Source organism: Euprymna scolopes, chromosome 2 (genome assembly GCF_053919585.1).
Source record: "Euprymna scolopes isolate OS-2025 chromosome 2, ASM5391958v1, whole genome shotgun sequence".
In the NCBI taxonomy this organism is placed as follows: Eukaryota; Metazoa; Mollusca; class Cephalopoda; order Sepiida; family Sepiolidae; genus Euprymna; species Euprymna scolopes.
Genome location: NC_136483.1, coordinates 142,374,522 through 142,392,293, shown reverse-complemented (window position 1 = coordinate 142,392,293; position 17,772 = coordinate 142,374,522). Strand labels below are relative to the sequence as shown.

The 17,772-nt window shown below is 32.0% G+C and overlaps 1 protein-coding gene across 3 annotated transcripts in view; it reads left to right on the top strand.

Moving 5' to 3' along the window:
- LOC145296835 (microprocessor complex subunit DGCR8-like) overlaps positions 1 to 17,772 on the top strand; it is a 128,357-nt gene that overhangs the window by 65,951 nt on the left and 44,634 nt on the right. For all 3 annotated transcript variants that reach the window (XM_080142971.1, XM_080142963.1, XM_080142959.1), the window contains exons 4-6: positions 1,501 to 1,643; positions 6,896 to 7,046; positions 9,447 to 9,551. In XM_080142971.1, coding sequence (XP_079999097.1) covers positions 1,501 to 1,643; positions 6,896 to 7,046; positions 9,447 to 9,551 — 399 coding nt within the window. The remainder of the gene's footprint in view (positions 1 to 1,500; positions 1,644 to 6,895; positions 7,047 to 9,446; positions 9,552 to 17,772) is intronic.

The window sequence follows — 17,772 nt, the reverse complement described above, 5'->3', positions numbered from 1 at the left end:
ATGCTGTTTGTTTAGATGAAGATTGATAGTTTGAATTATTCGGACTTCTACTTTCATCTTGGTTGTTATTTTTGCAAAATTTCAGCCAATTTAATATGCCTTATTCGGTGCATCTTTTTAAACTTGTGGATCTTTGTGTAACATTGTAAAAATGTTATCTAGGTTGAGAAGGTAGAGTTAACCTGTCGCCTTTGTGGGATCAAGTCGATAGATTTACTCGTTCACCTGCGACTAACAGAAGGCCAAGAGCGAAGACTTGACACAGCAAATTCGAACTACATTAAGGGTTCAGAGAGAGAAAAGGGAAATACTATACATAAAAGTTCAGGAAATTACAATAGAGAATTTCAAATTGAACCCTTTACTTAATCCACAAGGATAGATTGTTCTCATTCTGTCAGCCATGACTGAGTGGAAGTGTTAATCATTTTTTAACCATTGTGCATTGACACTGCCAGAAAGTGGCACATTCTGATGCTGTTTCCTAGATTTTGATCAGATAACTCTTGAAACTATCATGTTACTTTTGCCCCTAACACTGTAAGGGTTGGACAGGAGTGGGGAGATGCCCCCAACCATTGCATGATTGAATATATTATCTTTCTTAATATTACAAAGAAAGGAATGACTATTCATACATATAGATATTGAAACAAACACAATCACATATTATTATATTAAGAGATCATTTTTCTCTCATAAAATAAGACTACAATAAAATAGGCTGGATTACTTGTTACTTTTGATAAAAAATGATAAAAACCTTAAGAAAATCAAATTTAACTTGAATTATGGTCGGTTAATTGCTATTACATTACTCATTATTAATTTAAAACATTTTTAATATAAAAATTGAAAATATTAACTTGATGATACTTTTACCTTAAACTTTCACAGCAAAGCATTAACTTGTTTCACCGTTGCTAAAAAGTGAAAACAGTTAATGTTTCAATTAAGAGTGATAGTATTTCAAAGAATTTTTTAGAATTGTGTATTATCATTAAATATTCTTTAAAAAAAAAAATTAACTTTTTTATGCATTGCAAATAAAATATTGTCAAAGATTTTTTTTTTTTATATAATAGATTTTATGAAAACAGAACTTCAAATGAAATTCCAAAAATTGTAGAGAAATTGTATATGAATTGATTTAGAACGAAACCTTTTGGGGGGAGGGGTAAAGAACATTTTGCATGCAAAATGAATCCTTTGAACATGTCTGTATTTAAAGGCAAAAAAAAATGTAATTTGAAAATTTGATACATCATTGATATTTTTATTTATGGGGGGAAAAAAAAATTATGTTTTCAAAAATGACTGCTATTATTGTATTCTGCATAAATGATTTTTTTTTTTCTACTTTTTGATTTATTGATAAGATGTTCTTGAATAGATTCCTGTGTTATCAACAAAAAACAATGCTCATTTTATCTTCAATTGCTTACTAATTATGCAAATTTTCTGGTGGTGCCGTTTTTTGTTTTTCTTTTTTCTCTCCAGAACGTGGTCATGATCCTTTTGATATCCTACCAGAAGGCTGGATTATCGTGACACACAACAGCGGCATGCCTGTCTATTTGCACAAAGAGACGAGAGTATGCACCCTGTCTAAGCCCTACTTCTTAGGACCTGGCAGTGCAAGAGTAAATATATTTTTCAAACTATTTCTTGTTGAAATAAATGCATTTGGTTATTTGTGTTTTAATATATTAAAAGCAAAAATGAAACCATTTTTATTCTGACTTCATAATCTTCAGTTTAATGTTGGTAATATTTATGTTCAATCCAGTAAACAATGCAGGTAGTGTAATGTATGAATAGTGACTTTTGTGATGCAGAATTTCTTTACAAAGCTGTGAAATATATATATATATATATTAGCAGTTCAGCCCGATTTGACTTGAACCCTATGCACTTTTCATAACTTTGTGTGTATGTATATATATATATATATATTAAAGTTTGACTCCTGCCCAGGTAACCTACATTTAAAATTTCAAATGTTTAGACTCAAAATTGGCGGAGGAGTTTGGTAGAGTCTGCAAAGATCAACTCTTTCAACTTTGACCTCTTAGCAGGCAAATTTTTACCCAAAAATTTATGTAAAATTTCAAATCCTTAGACCAAAAATTGGCTGAGTAATTTGGTAGAGACCTCAGAGGTCAAATTATTTTTAAATTTGACCCTTTAACATTTGTTTTGAGCTCAAATCAAATTGAAAAGTTTGATCTATGTCCAAGTAACCTACATCTAAAATCTCAAGTGTTTAGACCCAAAATTGACAAAGGAGTTTGGTAGAGTTTTCAAAGGTCAAATCGTTGAACTTTTGACCCCTTGACAGCCAAATTTCTGGCCGAAAATTGATTAAAAAGGTTTCCCCAAATCTCAATACTCTTTATGTCAATCTCGAGTCTGTAAACTGAAAATTGACAGTGTAGTTTGGTAGGAAAACACACACACAGACAAACAATTTCACTTTTAAAGATATATATAAGAAACGCTCTAGACAACAAAGACTGAAACCACTAAAAAGGAAAAAATGTTACAAGGTTAAAAACTGGCCAATGATAAATGTATGGATAGATTCCAACTCCCTTTTTCAGAAACATCACTCACCCATAGAATGGGAGGACTAAAGGGCAAAATAAGAGAATCAAGAGTTCAGAGGCTGTTAATGCTGGTGTGTGTTTGACAGCTTAAAGGAATTGACTTCCAAACTAACCTATTTCTGGCCAGGTTTTTATTTATCGCTCTTTCTTTCAAGTTCATTTTTATTACTTCCTTCCCATGTTTTCCTTTGCTTTCCCTTGTGAACTGGACCTGCTACATCAGTTGTTCTACATCTGTTGATGCAAAAACTCTCCATTCTCTCAATGTGACCATACCATCAAAGTATCTTCTGCACATCTCTCTATACTGTCCAGATGTAATCTTCCTCTGAAGTCATCACAAGCAACACATCCTCAAATCTCACTGTCCAGATTTCACTTTCTGTTCAAGAGTTTCACCTCGTTCATACTAGTTGCATGAGCATGCACTTGTGCATTCACTGCACAGGCCGCAATCATTCCACTTGTGCCAGTCCAAAGTTGTTATCTGATTCAGTTAGCGCTGCAACAAAGGAATTCTCCCTCCTAATAAAAAAACACAACTCCAGTTTAAAAACAAATAGCAGGTGTTTGGAGGGGGGGGTACAAGTGATATTCATTTTTTTTTTTAGTCGAATAGCTGACTTGCAAAATAAGATTTTCAGTTCACCAAACCGAAATATTAATCAATCTAATCATCGATCTGTCATTGCATTGCAGTCAGGCAAGTGCAAACTGGATGAAGGCCTAGCGTTCCTTGCCATATAATATGATCTTCCTGACTCTGCTACTATACAATTTACCCCAAATGTAGAGCGGGATGATTAAATAAATATTAATGTTTATTATAGGAGATTGTTCTGATTTCATTACATTGCTATGTGCTGTTTTCAAATTCTAACACATAAAAACTTCAGTTTTAAGTCAGATGTTTTCTAGTTGCATTTGAAGGTTATGTTCATTTTGCCTAATCATATAAAGTTTTTGAAATATAAGACAATGCTAGAAATTCCTATATTTCAATTTATTTGTAGGCGAATGAACTACATTGCAACAAATTTGGGACCAATTTATTCACGGAATGTTTGTAAACTAAAAGAAATGACTCCTAGATGAATGGTCTGATATCTGCAGATGTAACATAATCTATGAAAATCATTCTTACATTTTTGATCAATTATTGTACAATTCTAAATCTGAATTGAACAGAAGTAATCAACCATCTCAGCAAAAATAACCTTCTCAGTGACCTGCAATATGATTTCCGTTCTGCTAGATCTACAGCAGATGTGCTTACAGTTATATCTCATAGGATTAGCGAATCTCTCAACGGAGGCTTCCTTTCTAGGGCAATTGCTCTTGACATATCAAAGACCTTTGATAGAGTATGGCATAAAGGTTTATTTCACAAGATCTCCAGCTACAGTATAGCTGGAAATGGCTTCTCAATTATTAAATCATTTCTCTCTGATAGGTTCATAAGAGTAGTGGTTGATGGACAGAAATCAGAAGCTCTCAGTATTAATGCTGGAGTCCTCCAAGGGTCCATCCTGGGCCCAACTCTCTTCCTGATCTACATTAATGATCTTCCAAATCACATCCTTACATCATTCGTAGACATTTATGCTGATAACACTATTATCTATGGTAGCACATCTAAGACTGTAAACGACCAAGTTCTCTCTGATTCTCTCTCCTCTGATCTTGAGCATGTGGTACAATGGGGAAAGGAGTGGCTGGTTACTTTAAATGCATCTAAAACCAAGCTTTTATCTTTACATCATCAACAATTGAAATGAATGGCTCTCGTTTTGGGGAGGCCTCATGTTTTGACAAGCTTCTGGGTTTGACTTTTACTCCTGATCTTAAGGGGAACACATACATTAAATCCGTTGCCAAGGCCGCTGGAAAAATGGTGAGATCCTTCTATCGATCCAGTAGATATGTCACTGTTGATGCAATTCTCTATCTATATAAGAGCCAGATACGTCCAAGGATGGAGTACTGTTGCCACATCTGGGCAGGAGCTGCTAGAAAGGACTTATCCTTCCTTGATAGAGTTCAAAATAGACTTCGTAGCCTCGTAGGAGATGTCCTTTTCTCTTCCCTGCCACCTCTTTCTCACAGAAGAAATGTTGCGAGTTTGTCTCTGCTTTATCGTTATTTTCATGGCAAGTGCTCGGCTGAGCTCCAATCTATGGTCCCTCCTCACCAAACTTTCACAAGAAACACCCGTCTAGCAGAAATCACTATCAATAATTTCCCCCACTCTTTATCTGTACCTAAACGTAGATTCCATGAGCAAAGCTTCTTTATTAGAACTATGGAATTCTCTTCCGTTTTCCTGCTTTCCAGCTGATTACAATATGGTTGTCTTCAAGTCTAACGTAAACAAGTTTTTGATGATCTGTTCCATATGTTAACAAATTCACCAAATTCCATTACTAACGATTACTATATTGTCCAATTTCTACTGTACACTCTTTAACCCTTATCCTCGAGTGGCCTCAAGGCCTTGATAAGTGGTGAAGCCCATGTAAAAAAAAAAAAAAAAACCCAAAAAAACTCTTATTTAGAATTCAACCTAATTAAAAAAAAAAAAAAAAAACTATAAAAAATCTTTGATGTCACTGAACAGAAATGTCATATTCCAAAATATCACATAAATTGATCAAGTAGTTTTATTTTATAGAAAAAATTTTTTAATGATTAATGTAAAATCTGTAGAATTACAAGGCTGATCTCACAAGTTTTAATTATTTTGGTCTTATCTGCCCTTGTTATTTTTTTTTTTTTTTTTCAAGATATCGACACAAGACAGTCTCTTTTTGCTTACTCATAAAATTTTATTTTTTTTTAGTTAAAAATAAAATTACTTCATTAATTTATGTAATTTTTGGAATATGACATCTTCATTCCATGGCAAGTACATCATAAAAAATTTTCTGTAGTTTTTTAAATTAGGTTGAATTATAAATAAGAACCAAAATGTATGTAAAGTTACATGAGACCCTCTGTGAAGAACAAACCAGAGCTCATAAATGCTTGAATCATAGTCCTAATAGGGGAGTCGGAAATAACTGAGCATTCAAAATGAAACATGATTATCAAAGTACTCTGGATATTGTAGTTTATGAATATATAGTAAAATATATATATATATATATATATATATATATATATATATATATATATATATATATATATATGGTTACTCAATATACCTGTGACCCATCGTGTGACCACCACTACCCTATTTATTCTATTTCGATTTCATTAAAAAATTCATGAACTGTGATATCTTTGTTCAAGCATTCTTCTTGCATAGCTAAAAATAAGTGTTTTTCTATATTATATAAAAGTACTAGCCTGGGTGCCTGGTGTTGGTCGGGTGTTTGGAGGTGTGTTGAGCAAAAAAAAAAAAAAAAAAAGTGGTAGTAGGTAGGCAGGCTCGAACCCATACCGCAAAGGAGGAAAAGAAGGTGTAAAAAAAAAAAAAAGTGACGTCTTTGCTATTGCGCCCATCACCAAACCAGAAGTGACATAGGTTTAAATTAAGGTTAGTCAGTTGAAAAGAAGGGATGATTTTCGAGAAAGAAAGAAAAGCTCTCCTCCCCCCCCCTCCCCCGCTCCCTGAAATGCCAAGTTGAGGATAAAGGAATTCATGTTTTTAGCCAATTTTTCGATATTTATCGTCCGAATGGCCGAGCTTCAAGACGATTTAGATCTCATGAAAATCCGTCACCTCTGTCAAAAATTTTAGGCAAGCATACATACATTTAAACAGACAGGCGAGATTTATATTATAGATTAATATTATATAGAAGTAAAGAAATTTATTTTGCCATCTAATTTAAATGTGTTTGTGTATGTATGTAAATTAGATTGTAATGTAAATTACATTGCAATGCTAAAGGAAATCTTTCTTTTTTTTTTTTTCGAAAATGCTCAGATATTATAGAGTGGTTGAATCAACATAAAGGGGATGAGAGAAATACATAGGTAGTTGAAAGAAAGGTGGGTGACTTGTTTAATTATAAATGAGATCCAATTAAAAAAATTTTAAACAAAATTCAATCCCAAAACTAAAGTTTATTTTAGTATACTTTAATTTTTGTCTGTTTAAAACAGTCTTCAAGTTTAAAAAAATTCATTCTGTGAATAAAACCCACCACTGAGTCAAAATATTGGGAAAGAATGTAAACATTTTTAAGTATGTTCTTGTGTTAATATTTTTACATAGTTTGTTTCTTTGCTTATCATCTTATTAAAATGGCTAAACTTTTTTTTTTCTCTCTGACCAATAGAAACATGACATTCCAGTAAGTGCAATTCCTTGTTTGCATTACACGCGTGAATTGGACAAAGAGCAACAGGGAGATAAGGCTGATAGTGATGAGGGACCAGAAAATACACAAGTGCTACAAAACCAATCAAGTGATACACAAACAAATTTAGGTAAGCTCTTTTTATTATGAAATTTAAAAACCTTATTTAGATTATTGAGACAACTGTTCTCATCTTGAGTGCTATTCACACAATGTTTCATCTAAAGTAACTTCTCCACCTTCTTCAGGTGTATATTGTTGAACTCTGAAATCTGCATAGAATTTTGAATGGAACCTTAGTTGATAGTTCAACAAGTTACACCTGGAGATAGTCGGAGATTACATCAGTCAAAATGTTCGAATAATACTACAGATGAGAACAATTGTCAATTGTTCAAATAATACAAATTATCAATCCTCATCTCAAAATTGTAAAAACAAAAACCTAATGTTATGTTATCTGAGAAGCTGCTTCAGTTTTTCTTCAGACATTTGCTTGCTTCTGGATTTCTCTTAAGAATTTTCTTTTTCTGATGTATCAAGGTTAATGTGCATTTTGGTTGTACATTTTTTTTTTGTATGTATTTGCTTATTTCCTTCCATTAAATAGCATTAAGTGGAACAGATGTTTAAATCATTACTGTAGCGACTCATCTATTTTTAGCGTAATAATAGAGCCATGATCAGATGGATATACAACGTTGCATCAGATCACACCCAGCATATTAACTCTGATGCTATGCTACTCTAAATATGATACTCTCTGTTCATGTAGCTAGGTATACCAAAGCTTGATGAGTTCCCAGCAGTCAGTCAAATATTTTGGTTTGGCCATTTTGAGAGAAGTGATTCTTGGATTTTTTTTTTTTTTTAAAGTAGAGACCTTGAATTTAAATGAGATGATGCAAATAATCATCAAAGATTTTAGATGGTGAAATTTGAACAGATTAATCTTCAAGATTGTCAAATTTGAAGACTAGGATTGCAAGCTGCCAGAAAATATCAGTTTCACCACCAATGCCACTTTGCCCTGATTGATATGAATGGCTCACTTCAATGAAGCATTCTCTTTCAACAAACTTCCAGGACTAATCTTCACTTGTGACCTGAAATGTAAGATTTACATCAAATCCGTTACGTGATTCTATCAATCCAGAAGGTATCTCATTCCCAACACAATACACTGTCTGTGTATAAGTACATTCTAAAATGCCCAGTCATAAAATATAGTTAAATATGCTATTTTAATTTATGGAAATTGCATATATATTATAATAGTCAATTAAAAAAGGCGGGAGGTGCCATCTTATGTTATTAAAAGGAAAAATGCTGCATTCTGGGTGCACGTAAGAAAGTTATGAATTTTAAAAGAAAAAAAATGCCACATGGTGGGCAGGAACTTGCAAAAGTTAAGTTCGTATGTTAACTCTCTAATGATTGGACCAAGACAACACTAATGTTATCACATTGCAAATTTAGCTTTTTAAAAGGAAACAATGGATTGACTGTTTGCACATGCGCAATTATAAACAGCATCGAAATCAAGAGTTTTACCTGACCCCCCCCCCTCCTTCAATCAAAATGACATTTCTACATGAAATAATTGACAATTCTTTCTAATTTTTCGATATTATGTGTCGGAGAGATTGCTTTTCCTAATGATACCAGGTTTATACCGGTTCGATGCGGATGATAAAAGTTTTTATTAGACATACAAACACACAGATGACTGAGATTTTTATGATAGAAAATGTATCTGATTTTCTTTGATAACAGTAATCACTATATAAAATATCAGCCTGACCAGATAAATAGTTTTTGAGGCCTCAGTATTTCCATGGTATAACTTTAGGAATATTTCATATGTAACGTCGTCGTTACACATCAGCACTTGAAACCCACACATTGTATGCAGACAGTCGCAAGGAGACAAAACAAGGAAAGAATTTGACTTTTTTTTTTTTTTCATTTGAAACAAGATATTTATTTACAGATACTTCCAAAATAATGGCTTGTTTCTTGCTCAAAAGTCTTCTTATACTCCAATGTGCTTTACAAGATTCTGCTGGATCGAACACATACTCTTTTTTGTCTGACCATGTTTAGAACACATCTTTCCTTGTTGCTCTCAGGCCATGTTTGTAATACATCTATCTCCCGTCTTCTCGGTCACGTTTTTCTTTTATGATTTTTTTCTTTCATTCTTCCTCACTGTGACGTGACAGCTTGCTCATTTGCATACATTGGCTGCTGCTTCTGCTGCCATACACATGTCCATGCTCTGTTACACATACGATATGGAGAAGTAAAGCCCGGATAAGACTTTGGTCTATTTTTACATTGTAAGGTGGAGATACGCAGTTTTACAATTCACTTATGTTCTTATTTAATGTTTATTCATGAATTTGTACAAAGTAAAGGAAATATTTAATAAACTAATTTATATTTTCTTGTATAAGCCTCTATATGTGTAAGATTGATGTATTTTGCTGTGTAGTGAATTAATTTTGAATAACATTGTCTACAACAGGTGCTGATGAAAATGATCCCGTAGATCAACTAAGTTATTGTCCGCATTCGGCTGCTGTAAAGAAAGGAAATTTTAGTGAAACTAGTCAAAAGGAAAACTCTCCAGGTAAGAAAAATTTATAGCATTTATGTCTTAACAGAAACAATTTAATTTTAGTTTACTAAATTTTTTTGAAAAAATGTATTGCACCTGATATGTAATGCTACTGTGAATTAGGGACCAAATTTATAGGAGCATCCTAAGTGGGAGTTGTGCAGCAAGATGTTATTACATTTAAAGTTTTGCATGTTGGTATACTCAAAGAAACAAGGAGGTAATTCGAAAGGCAAGTGGATGCACCAAACATTGTTATTGTTTTTTGCTTTCCTTTTGCAAAACTCAATCATGTTCTGCAAAGTAACAAAAATAATTTTCTCCTCCTCCCTATCCTTTTCTTTCTTTCTCTCTCCTCCTTTTCTGGCCCAGTCTGAATATGCTGACTATCCCCCTAAAAAGTAAAAGTTTCTCAATAGGGTAACTTGTTGGCCGTGGGTGGCAACTCGTAATGTTTTGGGACAGGATCCTAGTAGTTGAGCATACTCTGACTTGGGTACAAAGAGGACATGGCCTTGCAACACATCACTTTGGCCCTTACCTGGCCTAACCTAGATGGGTGGTCAGAGAGACCCAGTACAATCAAATCAATCGGCTGGTCATGACAAGCTCTAATTCAGAAGACAAAATCAACATTTTCAAAAGCATACAGATACTGGAAATGTTCTTGAAACTATTAAACTAGAAGGTGGTGGCTCTAGGGTCAATCGGTTTGGAGGAAATGGTCTGGGACATCGTTGTGCTCCCCTGTCTGTTTTACTATTTTCTTAGGTGGTGAAACAAGAAGGAAGAACAAGTGCCCTTCAAATATGAGTATACTACCCCTATATCTTACGAGGACTAATGGGTTCCACCACCACCACTCTCAAATTTACCATTAATTGGACTCTGTGGCAGATGGACAGTAGGAATGATAAAATTCTAGAAATATTTTAAATTAACCAAGAGACTACACACAGAGTACAATTTGGACACTGAAAATAAAGCAAACTTCTCAAGATTTTCTATTTTGGAAGCAGAAGACAACACTCCATTGACAGAAACAAACACCCTTTTTGATACAAAAATAACACCTAAAACATAAATTTAAGAAATGGAACAATATCAATGGAGGTAGAAAAAAAAAAAAAGATCTGCCCATATTTTACTAAAAATAGAAAAGTTCCATGATAAAAAAAAGATAAAAGTCCATCCACGTGGAAAAATGAATACATGAAAGTGTAATTTGAAATAAAAAATCTCTCTGGCTGCACAATTGATAAAATAAGAAATAATTAAAGTCTCAAGTTGCAATAGACATCAAGAGTTTCCATTAATAAGAATGGAAACTTACTTACAGCATGACTATCATGCTGCCAAATGCTCCAAAATAAGAATTGATTCAACATTTAAAAAAGTTGAATTATTCATACAAAACCTTTGATGTTAGAAATGCCAAAAATTTAGACATCATGAGGATGCATGTGACAACCACTTAGTGTGTGGTAGATGCATTCAAAAACAAAAATGCAACTATACTACAAATGTCTGCACAAACAGGTGCAAATGTGAAAACTGGAGAGGACTACCCAGCCTATGCAAAAGTTTGCAATGTATGGAAAAAAAGAAAAATAATAACAGTAAAACAAAAACAAAATATTTCTTTTCCTGAATACATACCGGGGCAGGTGGTGAGTGGGGGCTATTGCACAAATTACAAAAAATAAATAAAAATAAAATGATTAATATGACACACCCGTTGAAAAATGAATGAATCTGGATCCAAATGACTGATAAAAGTTTATAACTGAAATCACACCTACAATCGCAAATGCCACAAATATGAACACCTACCCTGAGATAAATCAAAACAATAAGTAAATAAACTAAAATTAAAAAAAAACAATCAAAGCATCAGACAAAAAAAAAAATAAAGTTCATTCAGAACCAAACAATCACTGGATCAAGAGAGAATAAATAAAAACGAGAATAAAGCAATAATAAAACAATCAAATCCCTATCAATACAACATCATAATCACAAACTAAAATAAAAAAATGAAATCTCCAAATCCATGGATGTTGACATTAACACCAACAATCCAAACCATGAAAAGGAAATATAAAAGATGGCAAACAAAATACTACAATGGAACATCACAAGATACAAAACTTAATCTTAAAGAATACTCATTAAAACTTTTTGCCTTGCAATAATCTATAAACCTTCATTAAAAAAGAATGACACAATTAATATAAAGCATTACTCATCTTACAACTAAATAAAAAAAAACATAGCCATTGTTAGATCATCATTACTTATCAATAAAAATATTCCACGCAGTAAACTAAAAAAAAATATATATATACAAGTGGTTACAATAACTTCAACAGTACACAAAACAATAACGTTTCATTCACTTTATATAACACAAAGAAAACAATGCATAAAATAGAACTAAATGATTTAATTCAACAACTATCAAAGTCTTTCATATCGAAGGGAAATTTTAAGTCATAATCAGCAATGGAGCAGTAAAAAAAAAAGGCCAAATTATCGATAAAATACTTAACCAAAATCAGTTATGTATACTTAAATAATAAAGAGAACACCTATTTCCAACCAACAACGGATTTAACAATATCTGAAGTAACTGTATAACCCAACAAATAAAATTTGGACCTATACAAAAAAAAAAAAAAAGTAAAAACATGAAAAACTATCAAGGAATACAAACGAAACACATGGAAAAACTGTGCACCATAAATAACTGTAAACACTAAAACAACAAAAGTATGGGAGATGGTCAAGAAAATATCAGGGAAGAACAAGGCCTGATCAAACATATATGCAATAGCATGAAGACCAGCAAGGAAAACGTTGCAAACATACTGGCAGAAATTTTTAATAAATTCATTATTACAAAACAAAAACAAAAAATTTTAATCATAAAACAGAATGAAGAAAAAAATAAATTGACTTTGAATCAAAAAACGAAGAAAAGTGTATTCAACCATTCAATAGAACAGAGTTAAAAGAAGCTATATATAGATCTCATGATACAGCAGTTGGCTCTGTTGAAATCCTTTACCAGTTTCTTGAACTATCACAAAACCATCCTTAAACTACCTATCTATAGTCCTATAATTTTTTTTTTTTTTGTATATTTTTTGTATATTGATATTCATATTAAAAACCTTTTTTTTTTTCTATTTATTTAAAAAGAAAGTACAGCTTTGTTATATATGGGTCATGGAATTTCATTCATCTGCAAAAGATCAAGCTAATTTGGATATTCTTTTAAACATTCATTTTAATTAATTCCCTATTAGTTTTTTCTGTTTTCTGATGGGATGATAATTTTTAGTTAACTATTACATGTAATTATATTCATGCAGATGTTCTACATGATTTATACTTGCATAATGTTTGCATAAAAAAATTATAGTAAACACAAACCTCTTTCTATATATATTTATGTATGTGTGTATATATATATATATATATATATATATTTGTTTAAAAAATTTTGCCTACCAAACTCTTCTGTCAGTTTTTAGTCTACAGACATGAAACTTAATATATAGGGTATTTGAAGCCCTGCGAAACTGTATATTTGGGTTTTAGCCAGGGAAAATCAGTGCAAAAGTGAAAATTAAACAAAATGTAATTTGCCAGATGACGGTCAAACGATGGCATTACAAATATGCATGCGTAACGTAATAGCTATTGGTTCATGTTTTAATTTTTAGCCTTGGAGCAAACATGTCTTCGTAGCTCGGCATTAACGTCAAAGGAAAAAGTAAATCGTAAGCTACACATTTTGGTTTCGATTCTCGCTGGGAGCACACAAGTCATTTTAAAATTTTTAAATCATTACTATATAATGGGTCCAATATAATATAATAATAAATATAAAATCTGCATTAATCAAAATATTATATATATATATATATATATATATAATGAAATATAGACAAACTAGCATGGGTACCCGGCGTTGCCTGGGTTGACATGAAGTTCCGTTTGAAACACGCCTGCTATACTAATCATTTTCATGGGTAACGTGGATCCACCCACAACAATTTTAAAAATAAAAGAACGGATAAAAACATGTAAATGTAATCACCCCTCCCCCCCCAAAAAAAAGAAGTATCTGATATCCTCTCCACCAGATACTTCGGCAGAAGGGATCACTGTCCTAAGAAAACTCAAGATTTTGTGAACCTAAAAAAATGTTTATAAACATTAATGCATGCATTTATTTTTTATTTTGGTAAATGTGTACTTTAGCAGTGTAAATTATTTGCTAGACAAAAAAATAGACCCAAAGATTGAAATAAAAAAATAAAAAAATCTAATTTTTATTAATTTATCATTTATATTTATTATTTGAGGCCGCTATATTGCTTTTAAAATTTGGCCTTTCTAAGGTTTGGCAGATTGGCCTTTTTAAGCTCTTTCATGAACTATGTTTTTGGCCACCATATTTTTTTTGTAATGAAAGAGTGTAAAAAGGCCAAGTTTGGCCTTAAAACAGCCAATCTGCCAAACCTAAAAAAGGGCAAATTTTAAATGTGTAAGGCGTGCACATTTAGTCTAATAAAAAATGATTTAAAAAAACATAAAAAATTTTTATTTCAGCCTTTGGGTCTAATAAGTTTTTATATAAAAACTAGCGGGGGTACCCGGCGTTGCTCGGTTGTTTGGAGGTGTGTGTGTGTAAGGGGGGGATGGTAAAGTAAAGAATAAGCGAAGTAATAACCCTGTTTAAATATAAAAATAAAAATGTTAAACATTTATAAAAAAGATCACCAAAACAAAAAAAAAACAAACAGCAGAAAAAAAATGGCATAAATAACCCTTCAAGTCGGTTAACTCCATGGTGTGTTTCACCCAGTCCATTCCAGTTTTGTTCATCAACTACAAAGCGAAAAAAAAAATGGCATAAATAACCCTTCGATCTGGTTAACTCCATGGTGTGTTTAATTCAACTTCGGTTAACTCCATGGTGTGTAATTAAAATTCCATTCCAGTTTTTTTAAGCAGCTACGAAGTAAAGAAAACTCAAACCGGTGTTCCTTCATAACTGTCTCTTGTGGACGATCCCACAACAGTGTTAAGTGGTGGCGGGGAAAGGAGGAATTTATTAGAGAGGAGAGATTTTACCACTTCCATTGATCTTAACTGATTTTGGCAGCCAACTCTCCACAGATAGAATATAGGAATCTACGATTATCGAGGAAGTGGATAGGTAATAGGCCTATAACACACCTCAGATATTGTGCTGCAGTTTATGCATATTACATTTGCATGAAATGTCTTGATTTTTAATCCTATTAAGGTCAAAATCAGAGGGGGGAAATGAGTTTTTATATATATATATATATATATATATATATATATACATACATATATATACACATATACACATATATATATATATATATATATATACATACATATATATACACATATACACATATATATATATATATATATACATATATATACACATATACACATATATACACATATATATATATATACATATACATACATACATATACATATATATATATATATATATAACAGTATCCCAAGAAAATAGAAGCAAACCAAAAACCTAATTAAAGGACATCAGTCAGATTTCAGGAATAGAAGTTCTATTGACCATCTAATGAGACTTGAAACATTCATAAGGGAAGCATTTGTCAATAAAGATCACCTGATAGCAATCGTTATTTAAATAAAAAAAAGTATGCAGCATTATTTGGAAGTATTGCATTAAGAGAGACCTACGTGGATTAGAACTTAAAGCCAAAATGCAAGAGTTCATCAGTAACTTAAATGATAAACGCTTTCAAGTACGAATAGGTAACATACTTTCAACCCAAAAAAGAAGCATCCTATCTATCATCCTTTTGAATATAATAATAAACAATATCATTAAAAAAATAAATGCAGAGATTGACTATGCTCTTTATATAAATGATTTATTCATATGCTATTGCTTAAAATATATACCAACGGCCGAATACAAACTTTCACTCAGTGTAAATAAAGAAATGGGTCATAGAAAATGCATTTACATTTTCAAAGGACGAAACAATGTATACATTTCTGTAAACCCCGAAGGATCCATCATGGCCCCATCTTGAAACTGGATAACAATAATATCCCAGTCGTTAGGCATCATATATGACGGGAAACTGACATTCATACCACCCACTTAAAAACAAAAATGTCACAAAACCATACAACTAATCAAATAGCACACAAAACTACACTCCTAAAACTGTACTGATCCTTAATTAGATCTAAATTCTACTATAGATGCTATATATATGAAGCTGCCAGAAAGTCATATATAAAAGAATTAAATATACAAATTAAATATTAAAATTAAATACAACGGATTAAGATTGACTTTATTCTTTAAGAATCTCCCTCTGTATACAGAACCTAACAAACCACCATTGACACTAAGATTAGCATTACAATATTATAATATAATAATAATATTACAATACCACTTAAAGCTCACATTATATCCATCAAATCCTATGTATTAATGAGTTCTTTATCCATAATATACAAACCTCCCCAACAAACAAGAAAATATTGTCAAACCATCCTTCGCAGGAAAAACTCTCACAGAAGCCCAAATAGACAAAAATCCATTAATTTATTAAATCAAAAACTCCAAGTTAGATAATTAAATAACCTTAATATTAAAATTAAATGCACCCCCCCAAACAAGGAACTTATCCTTCAACTTTTGATGATGAATTGCTCACCATTCAAAATATATACAAAGACTATTCACAAATTTGTATAGATGGATCAAAAGATGGAGAAAGAATAGGATACGCAACCATCCATAATAAAATAAAGTTTAATACTCCCGAATGAGGCTTCTATGTTCAGCGCAGAAGTATTTGCTATTGACTTAGGACTTAATATAATCTATATATCTATAACAGTGAAATTGTCTGTGTACATTTCTCTACTAAATTACTCTGTCAATTTTTAGTCTACAGACTCGAGATTTGACATAATGGGTATTGAGATTTGGGAAAATCTTAATTGGTTTTCGGCCAGAAATTTGGCTGTCCAGGAGTTAGTTCAGTGATTTGACATTTGTAAACTCTACCAAACTCCTCCGCCAATTTTGGGTCTAAACACTTGAAATTTTAGATGTAGGTTCCTTGGACATGGCTCAAACTTTTTAACTTTATTTGAGCCCAAAACAATAAATGTTAAGGGTCAAAATTGGATCAAAGTTTTTAAAAATTTGGCTGCTCAGCCAATTTTTGGTCTAAACATTTGAAATTTTACATAAAGTGTATTCAGATATAAGGCAACTTTTTAATCGGTTTTTGACCGAAAATTTGACTGCCAAGAGGTCAAAATACAAAAGATTTTACCTTTGCGGTCTCTAGCAAACTATTCAGCTAATTTTGAGCCTAAACATTTGAAATTTTACATAAAATTAATATAAGACATGCAGCAAGCTTTTTAATCAGTTTTTAGGCGAAAATTTGTCTGCCAAGAGGTCAAAGTTGAAAGAGTTGACTTTTGCAGACTACCAAACTCCTCTGCCAATTTTGGGTCTAACTTAACTTAAGGGAGACATTTAGCAAGGTCAACCCAGGAAAATTTTTTGCATTCCTGAAAGGTGATAATATATGACAAAATATAACCAAAAGTATTCACAGAAAAATTAATAACATTCAACTTCAATCTAATATATTACAATTAATGTTTCAGCATTAAATGACCTAAAATAGGTTGATATGCCAAAAAACCAAACCAAAGGCAAATTGTTCAAGGAAAGAAACTATTAGAAATTTTTCTGGCATCTAGGTGCCTCTATAGTGACAGGATGGAATTTTGCTGTTAGTCAGGTTGCTCTGAGGTACAAATTCAGTAAGTTCAGAGTACATTCTCTATAAGTACTTGTAAAACAATATTACGGTAATGGAGCTGGAGGTTGGTAGATAGTGCAAAACATTAGGTTAGAAACTCTTTTTGTACAATGTTAAAAAGGAAGAGAATAGGGATTAGTGCACCACTTAAGATGTGGCAACAATACTCCATGTATGAGAAAATGATGGTTCTGTAGAAATATAGAAAGTGCTTATGTATTTTTGGTACTGCGCTATTTTTAATAGTTTTTTTTTTTTTCAGGTTAAATTCACGTTCCACGATTTCTTTTTTTCTTTTTTTTTTTTTTTATTATTAAATTGTT